The 26,621-nt window shown below is 35.2% G+C and overlaps 1 protein-coding gene across 3 annotated transcripts in view; it reads left to right on the top strand.

Moving 5' to 3' along the window:
* Positions 1–455: 455 nt before the first annotated feature.
* The window catches only part of LOC105038860 (ethylene-responsive transcription factor-like protein At4g13040), a 43,405-nt gene continuing 17,239 nt past the window's right edge, over positions 456–26,621 (top strand). The window contains exons 1-4 of one of the 3 annotated variants that reach the window (XM_010914776.4): positions 456–682; positions 13,641–13,699; positions 14,282–14,412; positions 23,251–23,335. In XM_010914776.4, coding sequence (XP_010913078.1) covers positions 13,657–13,699; positions 14,282–14,412; positions 23,251–23,335 — 259 coding nt within the window. In that variant the 5' untranslated portion in view covers positions 456–682; positions 13,641–13,656. Of the gene's footprint in view, positions 683–11,815; positions 11,987–12,190; positions 12,516–13,640; positions 13,700–14,281; positions 14,413–23,250; positions 23,336–26,621 lie in introns of those variants that run through there. The other 2 variants (XM_010914775.3, XM_010914779.4) reach the window with 2 other exon arrangements.

Below are 26,621 nucleotides of genomic sequence, written 5' to 3'. Positions count from 1 at the left end.
TTAAATCATATTATATTTGATAACCTACATCTTATGTATCTTTACATATTATATCCTTGAGGTTCACATATAGTTGTCACTTATATTTTATTAGACTTTTAAGTTATGTTTGGTATAACAAAATATAAAAAAAAAAAAGACAGATTTTTAGAAATATGATCTGTTTGATCTATTTATTTTATTTAATATCTAGGTCGGGTTTGCTTAAATAAACAGATTGATTTCTATGCTATTTGAATGGTAAAAGGGCAGTCTTTTAAATTGATATTATCCATCATCAAAGATTTGAATCAGATTGTACATAATATTTTAAATAATTAAATTTGGAATTGAGCCTACCCTCAATATAAAAATTGGTTGCGTCTTTTCTCATCCATCCGATTATGTGATTATCCCATTCCTAATATGAAAATCATACGTAAGGAAAATAAAACAGTACCCGCCGCCCTGAGAAAAAAACCTCCAAACAGCACCCAAACGTGGTTTTTTGGGATGAAAGCCCTAGGTAACATCTTCCTTGTTTAGCCGCTCCAAGCCTCCCACACGATTCAGACTCTTGAGGACGGCCTCCCATGTGATTCAGAGAGGATGGCCTCCCACCAGACTCTTGAGAACATAGTGAAAACCGGCGAAAACAAAGGGAAAAAATCAAGGGAAAAGGAAAAGCGAAAAAAAGTCGAAGGTAAGGCATTTTCCCATACGGATTCATCATTTTTTTTTTTTTCTTTTCCCTTCTTATTTTTTTCTTTATTTCATTCTCTTTCTTTGGAGATTATTGGAGAACCGAGCACCTGAGGGAGATGGGAGGGGTATCTTAGGTTCCGTTGAGGTTTATTTGTCTGGCATATGAGATTTTGTGGGAGTTGTGGTGGTGTGAGTTTGTCTCTTTAGGGTTTGAGAGCTTACTCGTCGTTTGGGGGATTTTTGATCGGAAGGCTCCAGGCATCCCACTCGATTGAGACTCTTGGGAACGGAAAACAAAAAAAAAATAAAGGAAAAATAGGGAATAAAAATAGGGGATTTTGTGGGAGTTGTGGCTTTTTTTTTTTTTTTTTTGCTTAGTTTCCTGAAGGAGAGAGCAAGTGAGGCTTTTTTAGGTTCAAAGAGAGCACCTAAGGGAGATGGGAGGGGTATCTTAGGTTCCCGTTGAGGCTTTCTTCTCCGGCATATGGGATATTGTGGGAGTTGTGGCGGTTTGAGTTGGTCCTTTAGCTTTGAGAGTTCCAAGCCTCCCACCCGATTGAGACTCTTGAGGACGGAAAAAACAAGGTAAAATAGGGGAAAAAAAAGAAAAAATAATGGAAAATAGAAAAATTGGAAGGTAAGACCAGGGAGGGCCGTTACGCTTCCTTTGGACGGGTATATCAATTTTAAATGACATAGATTTGAAATTTTTTATTAATTTTATATTCAAGTTTGGGATGGATTTGGATAGTTAGATTTCAAATAGATTTGGATGTATAAGGAGTTTAGGAATTGTTTTTTTATCAATTTGTTTTTATACTCATTAATATTTTATTATTTTTTTTAATAATTTTTTAATTATTTAAAATTTTTAATAAAAATATATTTTAATCATTAATAGTTATTGAAATTCTATTAATATGCTTTGCATTTGGAGATTTCAGTCCAGCCAATCGTATTTTTTGATTTGTTGATTGCAGATTCAAAAAAAATTATTGGAGCATAAATTACTTGCACTAGGATAGAAAGCGAAGGTCTATCCCATTCATTGAGTGAAACTTATATTATTTGCTATTTAAATTTTGTCTGTCATATTGAGCTTGATTTTTCTTTGCTCCAAAATTATGTTAGAGTTTAATTTCATTTCCATCCAAAAGATTTTTGTAATATTTTCTATATTTTGTTTATTGTAATACTTTTGGACCCAACCTGTATTTTGCTCAATCCATTTATAACCTGATCTGACATGATTAGCACTCATGGTTATCATTTACATCATTATTTCTAAAAAGCTATATTTAATAATTAGTCGATAAATTTTATAATTTTTATTCAATTTTAAAAATTCAAGCAATAGAATGATAAGGAAAGAATCAAGAAATGAATACTATTAGATTCATATATAAAATGTCTGAAAGATTTTACAAATCATTAATTCATCTGTTATAAATCTATCGTTCTAGTATCTCTACCTATTTCAAACTGGAAATGTTACGGATCGATTTAGTAGTTTCCCACAAATCAGATACATTTATTAAGTGTTTCATTAACAATAAAAATATTAAAATCTCTGCATTGTCATAATATATTTGTTTCAATAAGGTGTCTTTATATTTTGAAATTATAATTGTTAATTTGTGCAGAAATATATATAATAATGGATAAAAATTAGATGGATATTTCTGATAGATGACTTCTTCAATATGAGAAAAAAAGTTTGTGAATTTTTTGAATTTGTATTTAGCAATCTAGATGGAGGGAGAGCAATTCGTTGTCCAATTAAAAAGTATAACAATAATTTCTTTAAGACTCGACAGTCTATTTATAGACACTTAATTATAAATGGGATAAATAAGCATTATAAGTGATGGTTTCATCATGGAGAGCACATGTATCACTCTAATGAAGAGAGTGATGATGAGAATGATGAGCATTTGCTATGATAGAGTGCATGATATAGTGTATGATCTTGGACGTGCTAATTTTGACAACATTAAAAATTTTAATTCTCAAATTAGGGGATAGAAATCTACCAGAGTTAGCCCGAGTAGATCAAATGAGGAAGCTGATAAATTTTAGAGCTTGTTATAGAAAGTAGAACAAAAATTATATCCTGATTATAAAAATTTTGCTAAGCTATCATTTACTGTACAATTATTGAACATAAAGTGTCTTTTCGGCTTGAGTGGCAAATCAATTGATGCTTTACTTGCATTATTGACAAATTTTTTTCTAGTGGTAATAATATTCCTATATCTTACTCTGAGGCTAAGAAAGTTATTCAAGACTTGGGTTTGGACTATATAAACATAGATACTTGTGTAAATGACTACATCCTCTATCAGGAAAAATATGCTCAGGCTCAATGTTGTCTAGTATGTAGCACTTCCAGATGGAAAAGTAATGAATGAGATAGAAATATGGCTCCCAATCATGGTAAAAATAAAAAAACTTTCAAAAAAGATTTTGCATTATTTTCTTTTAACACCAAGACTGCAAAAACTGTACACATCCTCAAAGATTGCTTCAGAGATGAGGTGGCATAAGGAAAAACTTCATAATGTTGGGCATATGAGATATCCGACGGATTCTATAATTTGAAAAAACTTTAACTCACAATATTCTTCTTTTGCAATGGATGCACGAAATGTTAGAGTAGGCCTGGCAAGTGATGGTTTCAATCTTTTTGAAAATATGAGCACTTCGTATAGAGTATGGCTAGTTGTTCTCATTTCTTACAATTTACCACCTTAGATGTGCATAAAAGATTCTTGTTTCATGATGTCATTACTTGTCCCTAGTTTTAAATCTTGTAGAAATGATATTGATGTGTTCTTACAACCACTAATAGATGAGTTGAAGGAGTTGCGGAAAAAAGGAGTGGCAACATATGATGAATCATCAAACTGTATCTTTCAGCTATATACAGCCATGATATAGACTATTAATGATTTTTTAGCTTATGCTAATCTATCAAGGTGGAGTGCTAAAGGTAAATTTGCTTGTCCTTGTTGCAACATGGACACTTAGTCTTTAAGACTTCTTAATGGATATAAAATATGTTATATGGGTCATCGTCACTTCTTACCACTCGATTATTTATGGCAAAATAATACAAAATCTTTCGATGATACAAAGAAAAAGAGATGTGCACCTAAACAATTATCAGTAGAAGATATTGCTGAACAATTTAGATATTTCAATCAAGTGATATTTTGATAACTTTCTCTTTTTCTTCTCTTTTGGTGCTCCCTTGTATATTTTTTGTGTACAAAACTTGTACCTTTTTTCTTTCTTTGACGTCTTTAATGAATTTATTATTTATAAAAAATGATCAAGTAATATTTAATAAGACTATAAAGAAAAGAAAGCATGGGAAGACTACACTACCTAGTAATCGAAAGAAAAAGGATATTTTCTTTGAACTGTCATATTGGAAAACTCTTAAATTGCAGCATAATCTAGATGTCATGTATATTGAGAAAAGTGTGTGTGATAATATGCTTGGAATACTATTAAATCTCCAAGAAAAGATAAAGGATAATATAAATGCTCATTTTGATCTAAAATATATGGGTATATGGCCTGAACTTCATGCAACTCCCATGAGTGATGGCAAGTACATATTTCTCCTAGCATGCTATACATTATAAATGGAAGAGAAATAGGTATTGTGTAAATTCTTATTTGATTTGAAGATTTCTGATGGCTATTCATCCAATATTTCTCGATATGTGAACTCAAAAGAATGCAAGATATTTGGAATGAAATGATATGACTGTCATATATTTTTGCACCGATATCTCCTACTTTCAATACATAGTGTTTTACATAACGAGGTGTGTGAGGCATTGATTGAGCTAAGCACTTTTTTTTTGAGAGTTATATTCGAGGATTCTTAATGTGGATAACTTGGAGAGACTCTCACCATCCATTATTGTAACTCTTTGTAAGTTTGAGAAAATATTTTTTTTTTCATTTTTTGACATAATGGTACATTTATCAATTCACTTAGTAGATGAGGCAAAGCTTATAGGGCCAGTGCAATACCGAAGGATATATCCTACTGAAAGATACTTACGTAGACTAAAATCATATATAAAAAATAAGGCTCATCCAAAAGGATCAATTACTGAAGCTTATATTTTACAAGAATGTGTGATATTTTGTTCAAGGTATTTGCATGGAGTTGAGACAAGATTAAATCAAGTTGGAAGAAATTATGAAGAAGGTAATTATTTATCTCACTCTAAGCTACATGTTTTTACAAAAGTTTGCAAACCATTGCATGGAAGTGATTATGGAAAGTTGAATTTGATCGAATGGACGCAAGCTAGAATGTATATGCTAAGAAAATGTATGGAAGTCTTAAAATATATTGGGTAAATTATCTAATTTTTATAACTAATAATTTAGATGTTGTATTTAATATTTTACACACTATCTCTAATTATTTACTTCTTTCTTGATCTTGTTGGATATACAGTATGTATAAGGAAGAACTTAGAAGAGAGAATCCTAATGATATAGAAAAAAGGCATGAGAAAGAGTTTCTCCAAGTTCAAAAGATATGTAAATAAAATAACATATCTTAATGTTTCATATTTGGTTTTTCTATTCAATATGCTAATTTGTTGCTACTTATTATATAGGTCATACAGTTATAAGACCAAAGAAATGAACATGTCAGTCATCAATTATTGAGCCTAGCATGTGGGCCTGATAAGCATGTTTTCTACCATACTAGTTACGTAGTTAATGGTTAGAGGTTTAATATAAAGGGATATGATAAGCAATTATAAACATAAAATAGTGATATTTTAGTAAAAATAGATGAGATTAAAAGTCACATAGACTATTATAGTGTCTTAACAGACATCATGTAGTTAGGTTATCTCAGGAAAAATAGTGTCATTCTATTTAAATGTGATTGATTGGATGTCTGTCATAAAGAAAAAGGATTTAAAATTGATGAGCATGGGTTTTTCATGGTCAATATGGCTCGTAGATTAGATACTAATGAGCCATATGTGTTGGCTACTCAAGTTGAACAGGTATATTATGTGAACAACACTAAAGAGTCTAATTGGAAGATTGTGGTGATGACAAAGCAACGTGACTTATATGATTTGTCTCTGGAAGATATCAAAGATAAGCCCAATCAAGAAATGAGGAAATTGGCTTTATACATCTTGAATCCAATATAGATGATACTGATGGTGTCATCGAATAGGCCTGAATTAGCTAGCACTAATATTGAAGGCACTCCATTAAAGCATCATACTTCTCTTGTTCAGAAAGAAGGGAAAGAAGAAGAAGAAGAAACTGACGATGAAAAACTTATTTCCATTGATGATGATGAGATAGATCAAGTTGATGAAGATGATATTGATGATGATTGATTATTCATAATTCTAATTTGGACTTGTATTGTATGATAATTGTTTTATAAATATGAATATTGATATCATAGATTGTTTATCATTTGGTTTGTATGTAACATTGCTATAAATACTTTAGCTTTGTTAGTAACTTTATATGGAACATATGATAAATATTTCTTAATAAATTTATACTATGATTGCTAGAATTTGATTTGCTTGATGTTGCATTAAAAATATTTTTTTTAAAAAAAATAGCATGATGAATCTAATTTTTTTTTTTAATTTTTTATAGATAAAATATGTCATCACGGTGCTTATCAATAGCAAGCTCGACTCAACATATAAATTCTCTTTGTGATGAATAGTAAGATGTCAATATGCTCGTTGATGCATCTCCATCCATGCAACAATCTATAATTAATAGTAAGATTTAGAATTACTAACCATGATATTAGAGCCTTGAATTAGTAATTATTTAAATTAGTTTTAAATAAATTACTTTTTATATGCTGTCTTATTAGTTTATGAATTTCATATGTATCATCTAGTTTGCTAAAAATTTTCTAATAGGTGCTAGTACCTTTAAGAAGAGAGGGCGTGGGCCTACCATTAATGTAGAATTCGCTAAGAGGAAAGTTAAGGAAAAAATTTTGATATTCAATTTTCTCATTCTTATAACAAAATATGTGGAGAACATGCCAAGTATTTCAAATTAGAGGTAACTAAATATGTTAGACAGCTCATACCTCTTCAAGTTAAAGGTTAGAAAAGTATACCTGATGAGGATATCAAGACAATATAGAGATTCTTGAAGGTTTATATACATATATTTGGTTTATTTTGGCAACTAATTTTTCATGATTACTAGAGAATTTATATAATGTTATTACTTGATTGATTGTTGTAAATAAGTATTGTTATTGATATAGTTTTCAAGATAGTTTTTCTTTCTCCGATAATATTTACCCACATATGATGAAACAAGTACAAAAATAATATAAGACTCGACTTTATAATCTACACAAAGCATACCATGAAAAGAAGAGTCGCTAGGATGATGTGTCTCCAGAAGATTGACAGTGGTTGATTGAGAATAAATAGGGTACACAAAAATTCAAGGTATTTTATTATGATCAGTTTGACCATACTATGCTTTTTCAATTATCTTAATATTTTTTAATTTAATATATATTTTTAACTTAGGGTACAAGCATCCAAATTACATCCAATAGGAGTAAACTAGAAGTTGGATCTATTATAGGAACAAAATCAATAGTTCAAAAAGCCTATGAGATGGTAATACTCATATTAATTTTTACTATTATACTATAAGATATGAAGTTTATAAAGTACTTTTCCAGCTTAGGATCTAACTAAGTCAAGTTTTATCTATTTTTTTTTCATTTTGTTCATTACTAGCAGAAAGATTCATAGTCTGAAGAATGATCAGATGCTATGATGGTTTGGAAGGCCACTCGGTTGAGATCTAATGAAAGTTGGTCCATTCCAAATAGGAAAGAGATTATGGTATATAGAATGCGATTATTTTAATTATAATTCATAATTTTATATTGATAATTTTAATCATATTTATTTATTTTTATGTACAAATATAGAACAAGCTTCAAGAGATAAGTGAGACAAATCAGCAGGATATTTCTTCGCAATCAATCCTACTATGGAGTATTTCACACTTGTATTAGGAAGAAAGTCGGGCCACTCACATGGTTTAGGAGCAGAAAGAATCACATCTATTTTCAAAGAAAGACAAAATATTCATGCAAAGACTGAGACTGCATGAAAGTATGCTGATATTTTGAAAGATGAAATCCAAAGACTTACTGAGACGATAAAAAAGCAAAAGAAGATTAATTCACAATTTCAAGTAAAATTGCAATCTCAATGTACAAAACTTGAGCTCAGTGTACAATATGTGAAAATTAAAAAAAAAAAATCCAAAAAAGCATGTAACGTCAAATGGCCACTCTTTTTGTATGCTTTAGTAGTGATAGATAATTTCTATCTGGTATATTTTCTTTGGTTGTTCCTTTTAACAATGTAAGTTTCTCAATTAAAAATATACTGTATTAGTAGTTAAACTTATTTTATTTTTATGAGTATTATTTCTTGTTCTTTTCTTTCTATAATATTTATGTAATTAAATTAATATAAATTATATTTTTAAATTATATTAATTGACTTTTTATGTGTTCATGTTGTAAGATCGTGATTGAACTTTTTTGGGATCAATTATGATTTTACTACTTAACTTTTTCTTCTTATAATATTTATATAATTAAATTAATATAAATTATATTTTTAAATTATATTAATTATTTTTTTTATTTATTCATGTTATAGGATCATGATTGAACTTTTTTGGGAATAATTATGATTTTTTTGTTCATTATGAAAGATCATGGGATTATACTATATGTTTTTTGTATCTCACTATGAATGTATATGGCTTTGAAGTTATAATTATATTTAGGATATATTTTGATAATTTAATGGATATATAAGGATTTGATTGATATATTAGATATGTATGGATTTGAAGTTACAATTATATTTTGGATACTTTAATCGATATGTGAGGATTTAATATATATAATTTGTGTGTATTGATGTTTATTATTAAGAATATGAGTTGATCTCAATTTATAAAGTAGGTAATCCAATATATTTTTATTATGAGATTATCTATTTTTTCTAAAAAAATCATTAGTGAGGATGTTTTGTTATCACTAAAAAATATAACTAATAGTTGCAAAACTTTTAGTGACACTAATTATCACTAATATTGTATATTTTTAGTGACGACATTATTTGTTGCTAATATTATTTCATTTTAGTGATAGAAAGTATTGTCATTAATACATCAACACTAGTGATGATTTTTGTAGTTATTATTGAAAAAAATTTGTGACGCTACTTGTGTTATTAATAGTGATAGTATTAGTGATAATATTTATATCATTATTATCATAAATTTTAGTGACGATATCATTGTCACTAATGATAATAGTTTTTGTGATAATATATTATTGTCATTATTAGTACAAATATTAGTGATAATAGTATGGTCACTATTAAATTCACTAATAGTGACCAACTTTGAAAGTCGTCATAAATACATTAGTGATTCGAGTATTAATGACAACGAGTGACGACTCAAAATATCGTCACTAAAACTATTAATGACGATATTTCGTATTTCTAGTGACAGTTTTTATGTCTTCATCAAAAATCCAAAAAAAAACTAAAATTCTATAAGTACAGATTTCAACTTGTACATTAACTTTATTTTCTATCATTTTATCTAATTTTTTTCAAATTAGAAGATATACTCGATCAAAATTTTATCCAAAAGAGAAATTTTTTATTTAATCGGTCCTCCATTTTGAGCCCTAAATGAAGAAATTTGGACCGATCACTAGGGGCGTCGTTTCTTAAAAGAGGTGGCATAACAATATAAATTTTGAAAAATTATCTGATTTAAAAAATATATATCATCGAAATCAAAAATTCTAGTGTAGGCCATATCCGATTGGATTTAATCAGATAAATTCCAACTGATGACCATCCAAAGTGTATCCGATTCCACCGATAGATCTTAGCACAAATCTCAATAAATTGGCCTTGATGCTTGATGTAGCGATACAATCCTCTTGATCTTTGGCGGTTCTCAACCAACCTTATGAGGTGTCGTTTTGAGTGCTTTAGCTGTTGATTGGGTATGCGACAAGCAAGAGGTGTTTGATTGCATTAATTACCCTTATAAGTTGTGGGAGAAATGTTGGATAATGATTGCAAACTAATGTCTTTTATGACTTCTCAATAATTTTTCATATAATTTGGTTAATATAACAAGTTATGATCTGTTTAATTCTTGCTTCCCACTTATGTATTTTTCCCCCATCCATCATCTATTTTTCTCTCTCTGAAGTTTAAATAGATTATGTAAAAAAAAAAATAATAAATTGATTAACAAAATTAATATATGATAAAAATTAAAATATAAATTATTTTGTAAAAGAAGATCGCCAAAGATCTCAAGTACTATAAAAAACCTTTGGAACTAACTCTTGTTCTTGTCAGCTGTCCATGCAAATTAAGATGCCTGCAATATATGATTATGACCCAAACTATCCAAAGTCAACCTGACCATTGTTATCTCCACAATTTTTGTATGCCAAGCCTGGACTTAGCCCTGGATCTAACAAAGTTGAGTATAGGCTGACTCAATCCAACTTATAGCTCCATACGAGGAATGAATCGAACCAAATGCACTTCTTTGACACCAACTGACCAACTGATAAATGACACAACAAACCACCAGTCACATTGAAACCAGCCAATTTGATGGATCCACAAGCTTATGCTAATGCACAATTTTTTAACCAACGCTTGCACCAAAAGAACTTGGTAACCAAACCCAGAAAGGAAGAAGCTTGACACGGGGGTTCAATCCCGTTCCCTCCCTACTCCACCCACACCTCCATCTTACTTATCCTAGACTTCTCGTTACCTAATGATTACCCAATAATTACCTAATGTATTGAAGGTGCAGATCATCTAAGAGGAGACGTGTGATGGCTGGTTGGGATGGGAACAGGATAAGGAGCGAGTTTTTGAGGGACAAGGTAGTCGGGGACGTACGTTATCCGCACGCCTTATGGCACCGCTTCCATCCAACCACCACCCCGTCGGTGCCTGCCGCCTAAACCTCTCTCTCCTCTTCTCGCCACCCTACATCCAAAGCCAACAAAAGCCCAAGCCCACCCCATTAATTACCCAAATGCCATCGGGGAAATATTTTTATTTTCCCGATCTGCCCCTCTGCCCTCCCGGGTCCCAGAATCTCCGCGTTTCCTTTTTCTGAAATTTCCATTCTCCCCCTCCAATCTCTCCGTCGCACCAATCACTATGGTTTTTCCGCTGTCTCCCCCTTTTTGGCCACACCGCCACCGTCGAAGTCAGAAAACAATCAAACGGTGATAAAATTACTAGACATTGAAGCAACCGACTCGATAATTCAAATCGGAGGTCAATATTTTGATTTTATTTGGAGACGTAAACTGAATTTTTAGATTAAAAATTGATTTCTCAAGTGAAAAAATTTCAGCTGCTCATTGTTTTATAAGGTTTATGAGATGAAAGATCTGTTTTTTCTTTTTTTTTAGTTTTTGATTCGAGAAATGGATTTTCAGATAATTTTTAGATTTGGATTAGAAGATGGGTTATTGCTGTAAAAGATAAAATATTGAGATGGAACTCCTACTCCTAATCAAATTCTAAAATTTAGCTGTTGGAACTCCTGTTTTTATTAGATTTCTAAACTCCGTCTCACAAAAAATTTATATTTTTTCTATTAAATTTTTAGGATAATTATATTAAAAAAAATTATGGATAAAAAAATTTATATCCGAGTTATAATTTTTGAAGCAACCAAAATCCACAGCGAGAGACTACAAAAACCGTTCCTTTGGAGTTGGGATTGCCCGCAAGGTCGGCTGGGGGCATTTCGGGAATTCCAAATATTATTCCAATATGGAAGTCCGAAATTTACGTGGTCTTTTCGGCAATTTTTCCTAACATTTGGGGGCATTACCGGAATTCAACACGAGGAGTAGAATAAGCCCCAAAAAAATACGTTCCCCTATCCCTTCAGCCCCACCAGCCATAAAAACAAAAGCGCAGAAAACAGCAGAGAAACCACAAAAAAAAAAAAAGAAAAAGGAAAAAAAACGAGAGGAGAGAGCGAATAGAGAGAGAAAGGTGGTTGATGAGAGCGTCTCTCTCGTCCCCTTCGCCAACTTCTCCACCACCTTCCGGTTATGCCCCTGCGAGCCCACCAACCTCTGCCGGCCTTCCCTGGATACCCCTGATCTTTTCCTCCCTCGCCGCCGTCGTAGGTTGGTCCTGCATGTTTTCCCTTTTTTTTGATGCTTATATCTTTGTGTTTTGTGTTTGTTTTGGTGTGGAGTGGGGTTTTGGGTGGTGGGTTTTTGATGGGCTCGCTGCCTTCGGAGCATGGTTTTCCAGCGGTTTTTGTTGCTGGACTTTTGTTGGGGTTGTGGGCTTTGGGAGGAGGATGAAGAACGGAGAGTTTGTCGTCGGCAAGCTTCACGGGGTGGTGGGAGATTGGTTGGTGGCGGGATGGTTGGTGGAAAAAGGGGTCAGCAGATCGGTTTGTTGATGGGTTTTCGTGCGTGGTTTGAGTTGCTGTCGCGAAAATTTTGCGCCGTGGATTGGTTTTTGTGGGGTTTGGGTTTTGATTGGTGGAGCTGTGGGGCTTTTCCATGATGTTTTGTTTCGAGGGCTTTTTTTGTGTGGATTGTGTGTGAGTGTGGAGTTGTTTCTTTTAAGTGTATACTGTGAGTGGGGTTTTGGTCTGGCTTGATTGAAGTTGAGGTGGTGAAGGAGTTGGATTTGGTTATCGAGGTCCGTAGAGAACTAGATGTGGTTGTCACTGTTGCCAAATACTGTGTTTGAAAGCTGATTCGGTTTAGCTTCCTCTGAATTCTATGAAAAATATTTGTATTTTGGGAAATAACTGAGAAGTTGATAGATCGATACAAATTGAACTTTCTGCATTTCATAAATGGTTTCGACAAGGTTTCTGATGTGTTGTTTCTCTGTTTCTTTATGTGCTGCTTATATCAGTTAGAAATTTGTGATAACGAAAATTTGTACAGCAATTTTCATCCTCTTAGCAACTTCGGTAATGGTCCTTGGATTGAATTCCTTTTCTTTTCTTCCTAATTGGTTCTTTTATTTATTTGTTTATTTAATTTGATAATCAATATCCATAGGGTTAGGGTGTGCCTGTGGTGCCTTCATGCTTGGGTGGCTTTGCCTCCCTGGTCAACTTATTTGGTCTTCCAGTGTTCCAGTGTGATGCTTACATGTATATCCCCATATAATGCAATCCTATGAAATTCTGATCCATTAATCCAGATGTTACGGCATTTGAAGAAAGGCATATCTTGCCAGTTAGGACTCTGTTGCATAGATTTTCTAGCCTTGTGTAGTTTATTGGCCATGAGGGCCTTGGTCATTTCCTGTTTACCCACAGCATGCTTTTTTTGAGTGTTTTGCATTTCATATATGATAACATTTTGTAGTTTCTAGCACCAGCATAGAATAAACCTCAATATATCCTATGAATAAAATGTTATTTGTGTAGCAAAATTATTATGGATATTGAGGTTTATTCTGTTGATTACTAAAATTATTCTGAATAAACCTCAATAGTTTTTTCTGGATATTGAGCTTTATCTGTATAGCAAAATGTTATCATATATGAAATGCATACTCTGTCGATTACTAAAATTTGGGAATCATTAAGGGATCAGACTTCACTCCCATGGATATTCTATGATTACAACAGTACGCTAACTGTTTAATTTTCAGATTCATTGCATAGTGCAAATAAGCTTTCATATGTTTGATAACTTGTATAGTTGTTAATGCTGCTGTTATCACTATTCCTTCTTTTATATCATAAATTTTTCCCTAATTTTTGAATAATTCTCTCATAATGGATCATTTTATATTTGGCATTAGGAAGTTGCAATTAGCCATGGTTAGCATAAGGAGACGCAGATATCTGGGGCTTTGCACTGGTATGCTAATTATGCTTCAATATTTTGAACAAAATTTTTGTTGATAATGGAAATGACATTGTATTCATCAATTTTCCTGCTCAGGTGTGATGAAATTTTATTTCATGAATGTTCATTGTTAGAATGTATGGTGACATTATACTGTTTGCATTTGAATTGAAAATAAACAAATAACTCTAAAAGGTCTCTTACCTTTCATTGTGGATTGCTTTGAAATATGAAAGTTCTATTTTTTGAGCTCGATAATTACTTAACTATTCATAATGAGTGGCCAGAGAATAATTCTATTGGTAAATAAGAACCTTCCTTTACCCTTGTTATGAATTTTATAACCTAATGTCATGTCAATCCGTAATTTCTTTCTTGAATACTTGGGGTGTTTTTATTTTTTATTTTTTGTTGGGGTTTTGGGTTGTGGGGGGGGGTGGGGGGCGCTGGGAGTTGGACTATGAAGCCGTACCCAGCATGATGAGTTATTTTTACTTTTGATTATGTAAATTTATAGTTTCCTTGCTTCAGTGAACTTATATTAATTCCATGGGATTGGTCAATAAAATTAAAAAATTAATTTATAATTTTCAGGGAAAAGTTCTGTTCCAGTTGAGCTTCCCAAACCTGCTGAAAATGGCAATGCTGTGGAAAATCCTAACCAGAATGTCAAACCATTCAGTGTGCATCCTATGCCTTCAGATAATTTACGCCTTCAAAAGCCGGTAAAGATGGTTTTTTTTTTAAATCATCCTAAGCTCTTTTTTTCTCTGTCATGTTTGATTGCCCTACTTTTTTTTTTTTGTTGTTGTTTGTGATTTTTTTATTGAATTACCTTTAACACAGGTCATGTTTAAAAATCATGCTGATTTAATTGTAGAAAATTTGAATTAGTTGTAGTAAATTCATGTTTATGTTAGGAGGATTAAAATATATTCATTTATTTTCCTTGTTATCATTATGTACTGCTGGGTGCAAGAAGTTATAGGAATGTTTAGACCTTCCTTAGCAAGCTTGTCAGTTGGACTGGTCATCTAATTCATTTGCTGGTGTCTTAAATATCTTCTGCTACTCACCCATTTATATTGTTTTGCTGTCTTAACTCACTTTGCCAACATGCCTCAATATCATCATCTTTGCTCAGGCCTCTCATGCTCTGATCTGTCCTCACTTTTGGCTATCTGGTTCATGAATTATGCTGGTCTTTAGCACTACCTTCTTTTTTTTTTTAATTATTTTTTAAAAGGAAAATCTCAGTTGCATCCAATATGAGTATGGTACTTTGTAGTCTAGAGGCACATTCTAGTATGCTTCATCCAACTGACTTATTAGTCTATTGGATATATCGTCATAAGGCCTCTTTGTATGGAATAGAACCAAGGTAGCTTAAAAACTTGTTTGGGAAGATTTTTGACCTGTGGTTGTGATAATATTTTGCAATAACTGATGTTTTGGATAATTTCAAACACTCTACACAAAGTTATTTGGTAAGATAAGCATTTAATTGGCATATAAGCAAGGTTCGCCAACTCAAAATCGGATCCCATGTCGGCTGGCTGATGGTACAAGTCGGTATAACCTCATACCAAACCGTATCGAATACGAACCAACATGAAAAGAAGGGAGAACCGGGAACGAAAAGAGAGAGAGGGGAAGGGAGGGAGAGGGAGGCCGGCAGTGGCCATCAGAAGGCCGTCGAGGCCTTTGGGGCCCACGATCCTCCATGAGAGAGATTAGAGAGAGGAGGGGAGAGAGAAATAGAGGAGAAGGTGGTGGGGAGGCCGTCGAAAGGTTGTTGGATGGCTGTCGTGGCTGTTGAACGACGGAAATCCATCCCACAGATGCCACAGTTTTGAAACAAGGGCGGATCCCCTATTCATTGTCTTTTTTTTAAAAAATGTTATTGAAGAAGGAAAAGATAATCAGTTGTATATGCCGGCCATCTAATGTAGGGGGTTTTATATAATCAACATCTAAGTTATCCCTGTTACAATAATGCCACATAATGACTTCTCAAGGGTAAAATGGGTAAAGTTAGAAATGAAATAACATAACATAATATAAATAACTAAGTCTCAATACTCCCCCTCAAGTTGGAGTATATAGATCTTGCAAACCCAGCTTGAAATAGTAGCTATGGAATGATTGTTTGGATAATACCTTAGTAAAGATATCTACAATCTAATCAGTTGAGCGAATAAAGAATGTAGTCATCAGTTTCTTGTGGACAGCATCACGAACAAAATGACAGTCCACTTCTATATGCTTAGTCCGTTCATCAAAAACTGAATTAGGAGCGATGTAGATAGCTGATTGATTGTCACAAAACATTTCCATAGGTTCAGGATTAGGAAGACCAAGTTCAAGCAAGAGAGTTTTCAACTACATAAGTTCTCCAACTGTATATGCCATAGCACGATACTCTACCTCTGAATTGGAACGAGCAACAGTATTTTGCTTTTTGCTTTTCCAAGTAACTAGATTACGATCCAAGAAGGTAAATAATCTGTAGTAGAGCATCTATCTTCATAGGAACCAGCCCAGTCTGCATCAATAAAGGTAGTGAGCTGATAGTGACCACTTTTCTTGTAAGCCCTTTACTAGGACAGCTCTGCAGATATCTTAACACTCTACATGCAGCTTCCCAATGATAGTGCTGGGTGTATCCATAAACTGGCTCAGAACACTAACAGTAAACAAGATATCAGGGCAAGTCACCGTAAGATAGATCAATTTGCCAATCAATTGTCTGTAGCATGTACCATCTCCATGCAATTCACCCTCATCAATTTTTGGCTTAAGACTAGAATCCATGAGAGTTTTAGCTGGTTTGGAATTCAACATACTAGTCTCTTGTAATAATCAAGAGTATGCTTGCGTTGAGATACATTTAGCTTGTTCTTCATGCGGACGACTTCAATACCAAGAAAGTAGTGCAATGATCTAAGATCTTTTATCTGGAATGCATCCTTGAGCCATTTTTTAGTCTGAGCAATCAGCTGCAAGTTGTTTCTTGTCACAATAATATCGTCTACATATACCACAAGTATAATCACACTACTATCCGGCAATATACAAAGACAAAATGATCAGAATAACACTAAGTAAAACCATATTAATCAATAGTTCTGTTGCACTTATCAAACTAGGCCCTTGGTGACTTCTTAAGGCCATAAATAGCTCATTGCAGTCCACAGACTTTTCTTTCCTCCCCATGAACCACATAACCTAGAGGTTGGTCTATGTGCACTTCTTCGTCCAGCTCATCGTAAAGAAAGGCATTGTTAACATCCTAATTGATGAAGGTTCCAATCCAGATTGACAGCAAGCGAAAGAATTACTCTCACAAAGTTCCAGTGAACCATAGGTGAAAAATTTTCAAAGTAATCCACCTCATATATTTGTGTGAAGCCTTTGGCTACAAATCTCACCTTAAGTCTCTCAACTGATCCATCAAGTACTTGACTGTATACATCGAGTGACATTTCATCGTCTTCTTCCTTGCAGACAAAATAACAAGAGTCCAGATGTTTCTGGACAGCAAAGCCTTCATCTCATCGTCCATAGCTTTCTTCCACCTTGGTATAGCAATAGCCTTTGCAAATGTCTTGGGAATAGAAATAGAGGATAGAGAGGATACAAAGGAACTAATACTCTAGGGTAGATGCAATATAGAAGTGATGTTGGATATAGGATAAGTTGAAGTTCCTCTTTTACCTTTCCTCAACACTATAGGCATGTCAAGATTAGACCGAACCGGATCTATGGGACTAGTAGGAGGATCATTGGAGGTATGAGCGGGTAACTCAACTCTAGGAGGTCTACCGCAATCAATTTTATTGCGCCTGGAGTAAACCTTTAGTGGTTTTTTAATTTGACATGATGAATCCACAGCATTTAATGTAGGCTCATCTTCCTCCATAGAGACAATAGGCAAAGGAATAGGACCAAAAATGACAGACTAGCTTAATGACTCTCCCTTAGATGAATAATAAGGTGCGGCTTCCAAAATGTTGACATCTGAACCTATAAACGTTTTTCTACTGACCGGATCATAGCATTTATATCCCTTTTGAGTTCGAAAATTTTTAATGAAAATATACTTAATAGTCCTAAGGGACAATTTGTCTTGAACATTATGCATATGGACAAAACAGCAACATCCAAACACTTTAGGTGGATAGAGAACATATTCTCATTGGAAAATACAATCTGAAATGGAGATTTTTCATTCAGAAGATGAGAAGGAACATGATTGATTAAAAAATATGCAGTAAGAAGAGCATCACTCCAGAACATTTTGGGAATAGATATATGAAGTAAAATCATTCTTGCAACTTCTAAAAAGTGACAATTTTTACGTTCAGCTATCCTATTTTGCTGAGGGGTATAAACATATGAAGTTTGATGAATAATGCCATGATTGTCACAGAAGGCAGCCAACTTGATTTGAACATACTCTAATGCATTGGCGGTTCTAAAGATCTTAATAGGCACACCAAACTAAGTTTTTATTTCATTGTAAAAGGAAACATCGAGCATCTTAGATCAACTCTTCAGAAGATAAAGCCATGTTATCCAAGAGTAGTCATCGATGAAAGACATGAAGTAGTAATAACCATTAATAGAGGAGATCTGTAATGGTCCCCAGACATCAAAATGGACAACATCAAACAATGTAGAACTCTTAGACTTGACTCTATTGGGATAAGATTGATGTGTATGTTTGCCTAACTGACAGGCTTCACACTCAACTATAGACTCACTAGGCACAGATGGGATCATCTAACAAAGATTACGAAGTGAAGGGTGTCCTGGATGAGCGTGTCATTGAAGAGTGGGTATATCATGAACAAAAGCAGATACAGCAGCAATAAACTGAGATGGAGAGCTCCTGAAGTCATCAAAGTAGTCGACTCCACCTTTCTCATGGCCTCCACCAATCATTCTCTACATCCTGAGATCTTGGAAGACACAAGAATCAGGTAAAAAGGTTACACTACATCCCAAAGATTTAGTCAGTTGACTTACAGACAATAAACTAATAGGAAACTTAGGAATGAGGAGGACAGAGGGTAACGACAACGAAGATGACAAAGAAATGTCACCACATCCAGCTACAACCAACATAGATCCATCAGCAAGGTACACACTTTGATGACTAAGACTAGGACTGATAAAGGAAAATAGGTTCTTTCTATCTGTCATATGTGAAGATGCTCCAGAGTCAATGATCCAATGTGAAGGAGTGGCACACAGGCCTGATGTACCTGAGTGGGCAGTGATTGCTGTAGAATTTTGAGAGGTAGACATGAGTTTGAAGTCCTTGAATGATCTTGCGTACTTCCTCCTTGGTGACATAAGTGGGAATGGGCTCTACAGAATTATTAGCTGCAGTAGTGTAGCCACAAGAAGAGCTAGAGAGGTCTCCCTCAGCAACAGAATTTGCCTAAGAGGGCTTCCTATGTAATTTCCAGCATTTGTCCACTGTATGGTTATGTTGATGGCAATGAGCTCAAACATGATTGGACCCATTAGACCTGTCTCGGCCTCTACCTCTGCCACTATCTACCACGTGAGAAGGTTGATCCAGCAAGAGCAGAATTTTCTCGTGGAGGGGATAGAACAGAAGATAATTTTTCTTATCCTTAGCTACTCGCTGTAATCTAGCAAAGCCTTCATTCATAGAGCAAATGGAAGATTCTGCCAACATCTGATCTCTAGTAGAATGTAACTCTGGATTCAGCCCATGCAGAAAAATGGAGACAATTCAGATCTTTGTTGTTTTAACTCTTCCATGTTGCTGCTCAGAGGCTGAGGCTGATAAAGATTTAGTTCATCAGTAATGCTTTTAACACTGCTGAAATATTCAGTTAAAGATCTGTCTCCCTTCAGGTTGCTAAACATCTTTTTATATAGATCAAAAATCTTTCTCTGATTCTTTTCTTCAGCAAATGTTATCTTCAGATCTTGCCACAAAGACTTGGCAGTGTCATAAAACATAAATGAAGCAGCAATATTCTATTACATGCTGTTTCAAAGCCAAAAAATTACCTGATCATTCTCTTTCTTTCATTTTTTCCAGTTTGGGTGAGTATTGTCTGGACTCTGGAGGATCATTATATAATCGACCTTGTCCTTAGCACATAGAAATTTCTCCATCATCGTAGACCATAGTAAGAAATTTGACATCCCAGCAAGTTTTATAGTTATAATTTGAGATATCTCTTGCTGTTGGATAGTCGTCTGAACAATACTCGATGTAGTTTTGTCTTTAGCCATGTTACTCACAACAACTGTTCAGATCAGGGATGCACACAGCAAACAAAGAGTGTGGATACAAGATCACATAAAATAGCTCACTTACAGATCAATGAACCAGAAGCAAATGCATCGCAACTCTAATAACACCACTTGGGGTCAAAAGAACATCTGTGGATTCATGAACAAGTCATGAAAGGTCAGTTAAATAAGTAGAAGTTTACGTGGTCGATATCGACAATCCAGTTCCGCAGGAAGGAGGGGAATGAGCTGGTGCTCTAATAGGCATTCGCGGACTAAGAGCTCTTGTCCGCCTTTTAGGTTGTTGCGCTTTATCCGCCTCTTTGAGGTAATTACCAGTCTTAGTTATAGCAGTAGGAATGTGATCTTTGCCTTATCCGGATCTATCTGAGGAAACAGGCAGCAACTTGAGACCTCGATCAGAAGTACGAGAGTAATGTGTTATTGTTGTTGTTGAGATTGATGAGATCTGAGAGCAGAGGCATGGGTCGTATAGAAAAAGAAGAGACAAGAGACGAGATGGGAGATGGCTAGGGAGGGAGGAGGCGGTGTCTCGGTTTGAGGTGAGGGAGGAGGCGGCATCTAGGGTTTGAGAGGAGAGATGGGTGGTGGCGGCTAGGGAGGGAGGAGGCAGCATCTAGGGTTTGAAAATCTACTCTGATACCATGTTAAAGAAAGAAAAGATAATCAGTCGTATATGCTGGCCATTTAATGTAGGGGGTTTTATATAATCAACACCTAAGTTACCCCTATTACAATAATGCCACATAATGACTTCTCAAGGATAAAATAAGTAAAGTTAGAAATGAAATAACATAATATAATATAAATAACTAAGTCTCAACAAACACAATTCTGGTGAAGTCGGCAAAAAAAAATGATGAACAGGAACAAGTCCCCTCTTCATCCATTTTTTTTTAAAAAAAATGCAATTCACAATGAAGTCAGCAAAAAAATACGATGAACGGGGATGGGTCATCTCTGTTTCAAATCCACGACGTCTGCAAGGTGGATTTCCGTCGTTTGGCGGCCACCCAACAGCCTCTCCGCTGCCTTCTCCTTCCTCCATTTCTCTCCCTCCCCCTATCTCTAATCTCTTTGGGGGAGGACTGTGGAGTCCCGGAGGCCTCAGCGGGCCACCGCCAGCCTTTGATCTCCTTCCCTCCTCTCCTCTCTTTCTTCCTCTCTTTTCTTTTCACTTGCTCCATTTTTGCCGGCATTTTGAATCGAATGCTTGAAGGTATGGTGGTTTGGGGCGGTTCGGTGAACCATGCATATAAGTACTCTTAGTTAAGTATATCGTATTGTGTTCTTTCCATCTTATGGTTTAGAGTGATAAAGCAATATGAATTATTGATTGATATACCACTACATGGAAACTGCATTAAGCAGTTGTCTAGCTTGTAGTTTAGTATCTGTTTATCCAAATGGATAAAGTAGCTTCATGGGTTTGACTACCATTGGCTAATTGGAATAGTTTTTCCTTACAACTGATTATCTATCAACTAACAAGAAACGCAGATGGAACACTAGTTAGTTACAACTTGCTGAATCCCCCTTGCTGAAATCACAACAGTGGCTAAATATCTACATGTGGACGAAGAGTTACGGCACCAGTGTTCACCAACCCATCCCGAATCAGATGGTTAGGGGTGTGTTAGACCGTACCGGCGGCCTACTGGTGTGGTTCGGGTGTTTGATTTGGAACACTGGTGAAAACGGAGTGAGAGTGAAAGAAAGAGAGGGAGAGAGAGGGAGGGAGGGAAGGAGAGGGAAAGGTTGGTGGTGGCCTGCCGAGGCTGCTGGAGGGCCACTGAGGCCTCCGAGGTTCCGCCCTTCTTTGAGAGAGGAGAATAAAGAGAGAGATAGAGAGGTAAGAAGGGAGCGAAATGGATGGAGGGGAAGGCGGTAGGTAGCCCACCAAAGGCCCTCGAGGCCTTGGACGACTGAAATTGACCCTACAGCATCTATAGGATCGAAATAGGGGCGACCCGCCCCTGTATCATTGTGTAAATTTATTTTATGCGATGCAAATGTTGAAAGACACACACACATATACATATGCATACGTACATACATATATGTGTGTGTGTGTGTATAATTGTAATAACTCGATAATCTATGAGCTCAATTGTTAGTGTCAAACATTTGACACCCACATTTTTTACACTTACATTGTCATGGATATTTATTGGGAATATAAAGCTTTACTGGTTAATACCATAAAGAAGGTTTGGCATGTGTAGCTAACATATTTTTTGCATTATTACTGTTTTCAGCACTATAGAATTTTTTATGTTAAGAAATGTTCTCCACTAGCAAATTTGCTGAAGCTACTAAAGCATCATATTCCACTTTCTGTATAACATAATTGTTCATAGTGTGTTACACAGGATTTTTACACCCGATTTCTGATAGAACCAAGATTATCCTATGCTACTGTCTTATCCCTGCCAAGAGGACATGACTCTTATGCTTAAATTGTTAGAAAAGTCCACAACTGTGGAATTTATTTATTTTATTTCAAAAATATCAGCATATTATTATGTTAAGCAAGTTGCAGAAGGTCATTGTTATTTGGTTAAATGCTTATTGAATAACGGTACAAGAATTGCATTAATCTAGTTGATGGGTTTTATGATGGTCATGGTATAATCTTTTCAGTGTTGTCTTGTAGTTCTGTTACCTCTGATGCTATAACAATATTTGTTTTTGTTTGTATGTGCGTATGTCTGTATGTTCACCCCTGATATACATGGATATATGTTGTAATACATTTACTCATCTAATAAATTTTTATATTTCACTGAGCTACCATTTATTTTGGATTGTGAAATAGCCATGATCTAAACATTAATTTTTCTGAATGTATGCTTCTGCTTCATAATCGGAGAAGGGACATTACTATGCTAAGAAAATATGAATTTCTAGGAAGCTGATACAATGATTGTCTTTTTTTTTTTTAAGAAAAAAAATCTTTCTTGGTCCGTCACAGTTCATCTCTTTGTTGCACAATTTGCATATCAGTACACATTGACAAACTTGACATGTTATGTACTTATGTAGGGTGTGTATGTATACTGGTTACTGGTGCTATATTTCTTCTGCAATCATGCCAACTGTTTTTTTTTTGTTTGGGGGGGGGGGGTAATTAATCATGCCAACTATTTAAGCCATTGCTACTATTACTGTTTGTAATTTTAGTGCAATGTCAATTGCTTGTGTAATTTTAATGCCAACCGTTTAATCTTATACTGTAACATGATCCGTCATTTTGACAGATTAATATTTCTGAGGCTTTCCCTGGATCTTCAAATGCATCTGGTTCAAGCTCCTCAAAGGAGGAGGCAAATCATTATTATCCAGGCTAGTTCTTTCAATCCAATCCTGATATTTAAATGACTAAAAAACTGATTTAGGTAATTATCGGAAACAAGGCTTCAGGAACTGGTACTGAGGCCCATACCGGTTCCTAGTCAGTACGATACCGGACCGTATCAACAATAAAAAATTCAAAAAAATCCCATCCAACAGCCAAAAAAAAAAAAAAAAGAAAATTAAGCTGAACCAGTACCATATCGGACCAAACCGCCCAATATCGGGTGGTTTCAGCCGATACCATACCGAACAGACCAGTTGGATCCGGTTCCGGCCATTTTTCAAAAAACTGGCTTGAACCGAACCGGTTTTCTACCGGTACGATATAGTACGGTACAGGATATACAAGTCGGTTCAGACTGGTACGGAATATCATGGTCGAAAATAGTTAATTTATTCATTTTTGCTATCCTAGGTACTAATTACATTCAGCCTGTTCTTGGAACTTGGAAATATATGTTCTAAAATTGTCAAGACAACATATATTGAATAAACTACAATTTTGTTCCGTCCAGTGATGTTTTATTGGCAAGAAATTATTGATATATTAGGAAAAATGAACATATTCATAATGGATGTTTCATGCAAGTTTTCAGATTTGTGAGAGATACATGTTCCTTGATAGCAATGTTTGTTAAAATTTCACCAAGCAAAAAAAGTTCCAAATTGGAAAAGGAGAAATAACAGCTGCATTTGAACTTAGTGAGCTCATGTTTCATATATTGGGGATCAAATAATGCAGAAAAGTGGACCAATGGACACACGCACACACATACAGACTGACATACACACATACATTCATTTACACATACATGCACATACACACACATATATACACATACATACATATAGACATACATACACATACATGTATGCATACATAGACAAAAATGCACATACATGTGCACGCACAAAATATACATATACAGAAGTGTACATATACGTAAGTATACATATATACATACATACATATATATATATAAATATCTACACACACACACACACATAGATAGATATACATACACATACATACATGTACATACATACATATATATATATAAATATCTATATATATATATATATATATGTATATATATGTACGTACGTATATGTATGTATGTCTGTGTGTGTGTCTGCGTGCATGCGTGCATGTGTGTGCGTGTGTCTGGATATATACATTCATAGATATGTATATATACATATACATATACATATATATGTGTTGCTGTGATGCTTCGGATGAGTATGATGAGGTCGGTCCAACACCGAGTTGGAGATCAGTGATGAACCGAGATGGTGAACTTCATCAAGAAACCTATAAAAGAAGTCCACGAACAACGAGGGGGATCCTCCAATTCATGATCCTTCGATGATTAAGTCAGTCGGAGCTCGAGAATAGATAGTGAAAAAAAGGAGTAGAGAGTGAGAAGAGTTGAGTGAAGTGGAAGGAGTAAGAGTTAAGGTTCCTTTTAGTAAAGGAACAAGAGAACTGAACTTGTTTGAAAGTTGAGTAGAGCTTAGGCTTGGGGAGTTCAATTTTGACTTACCATTGGAGAGTCTCCTTCCCCTCCTTATATAGAAGAGTTTGTTAGGCAGTTTGATAACTATCTAATTTGGAGGATCTTGTTTGTTAGGTAGTTTTAGGTAACCACCATAATTTATTGGAAGTCGGTTATAATATATTAGCTAATTGTAGAGAGATTGTAGATTCGCCCACATGGAGAAGAGCTTGCCCGAGGGCCTTGCTAGCACTTATAGGAGATCGGCCTAAGTTTGATGTCCTCCTGATGTCGACTAGGTGCAGATACGAGTAGGTTGGCTAGATACCGATGTGAAGTCGGTTTATACCCGACCTGGTCTTGAACACTGCTGACAAGTAGTCCTGGCATATCCTAACCATTGTGATGGTTCGCTGGAAGGTCGGTACAAAACTAACCTTTTCTAGTGCTGCCACTTAGCCAGAGATCAGCTAGGTGCACCAATACATACCCCCCACTTTCCAGACCCAAAGTGATTTTCATCTCATCGAGTGTGGGAAGTCAGCTTGAAAATGATCTTTGACCTCTGTTGCCAAGTATTAATGCGCCATACGGTACTTTTGGCAGTATTTATTATTTAGAGGTATGAAGTGACACACCATTTTTGAAAATGACCTAATCGGATCCTTCTACAATTATGAGGGCTCGGAGAATCAGAAAATTATTATTACTTGCGGGTTCGTACCCAAAGTGATTGAATGGTTGCTTGCCACTTGTTGATGTGCTATTGGCCGCTGCTGGTATCCCATGGATGTGACCTGCATGGCTCAATCTGAAAAGGGGTCCATCGAATGGTCTCCTATGTGAATCATTTGATTGCTGCCAAGTGTTACTGATCCATCGGTGGCTGAGGTCGATCTGGGCCATTGACAGCCTCTATAAATGGATCGATCTGTTGCTCTTTTTGTTACTTTGGTTTCTTTGCTAAGTGGAAGGCTGTCGGAGTGCTACCAGGCCATTTTCTACTTCTGCTGCTGCCAAAGTCGGAGAAGAAGAAAGCCCTCATCCCCATCTGCTAGGTAGGTTTCGCAACCTTTCGCCCTTTCCTTGCATTTCTAGGTTTTTTAAGTTTTCCACTGTCTTCTTGCAGGTTTTTCCCCTTATTCATTTTCTCCCCTCTTTTCTTTTCCTGTTTGACATTTTTTTGGTGGAAAATGTCTTTTGACAGTGGCAAGAGGAGGGGGAAAAGAGTCGGGATGGTCAAGAGTCGTGGTCAACCCAAACCCCAAATCGAGCTCGAGGTGGAAACTTCACCTCGGTCATCTACCGAGGTGGGCACCTCAAGTTGGGATAATCCAGATCAGCATGCAGAATCTCCTATGCGTGGGCTTTTGGATTACTTTGGTCCTGGTGCTGAGTCCATGTCCGATGCCAACCTCCAGAAGCTTAGGACTCGGTATCAAATTTCTAAAAATTTCTAGTTAATCGTTCCAGGTCGGGATGGTTGGATTATTGAACCTCCAGCTCAGAGTGTCGCTTTTTATGACGAGGCACTCCGATCTAGGTTTCGATTTTCTCTCCACCCCTTTATCAGCAATGTATTAGATTTTTATAGGATCCATCCAATCCAGGTCACTCCAAACGCAGTTCGGATGATTATAGTTTTTAATCTTCTTTGTGACTTAGCAAAAGTGGATCTTAGCATTTTTCTTTTTAGGACATTGTTCATCATGAAAAAACACCCTTGTGAGAGAGGCTGGTGGTATTTTTCACCCTGGCCAAATTGTAAATTCGGT

Source organism: Elaeis guineensis, chromosome 1 (assembly GCF_000442705.2).
Source record: "Elaeis guineensis isolate ETL-2024a chromosome 1, EG11, whole genome shotgun sequence".
Classification (NCBI taxonomy): domain Eukaryota; kingdom Viridiplantae; phylum Streptophyta; class Magnoliopsida; order Arecales; family Arecaceae; genus Elaeis; species Elaeis guineensis.
This window is presented reverse-complemented; position numbering and strand designations above follow the sequence as displayed.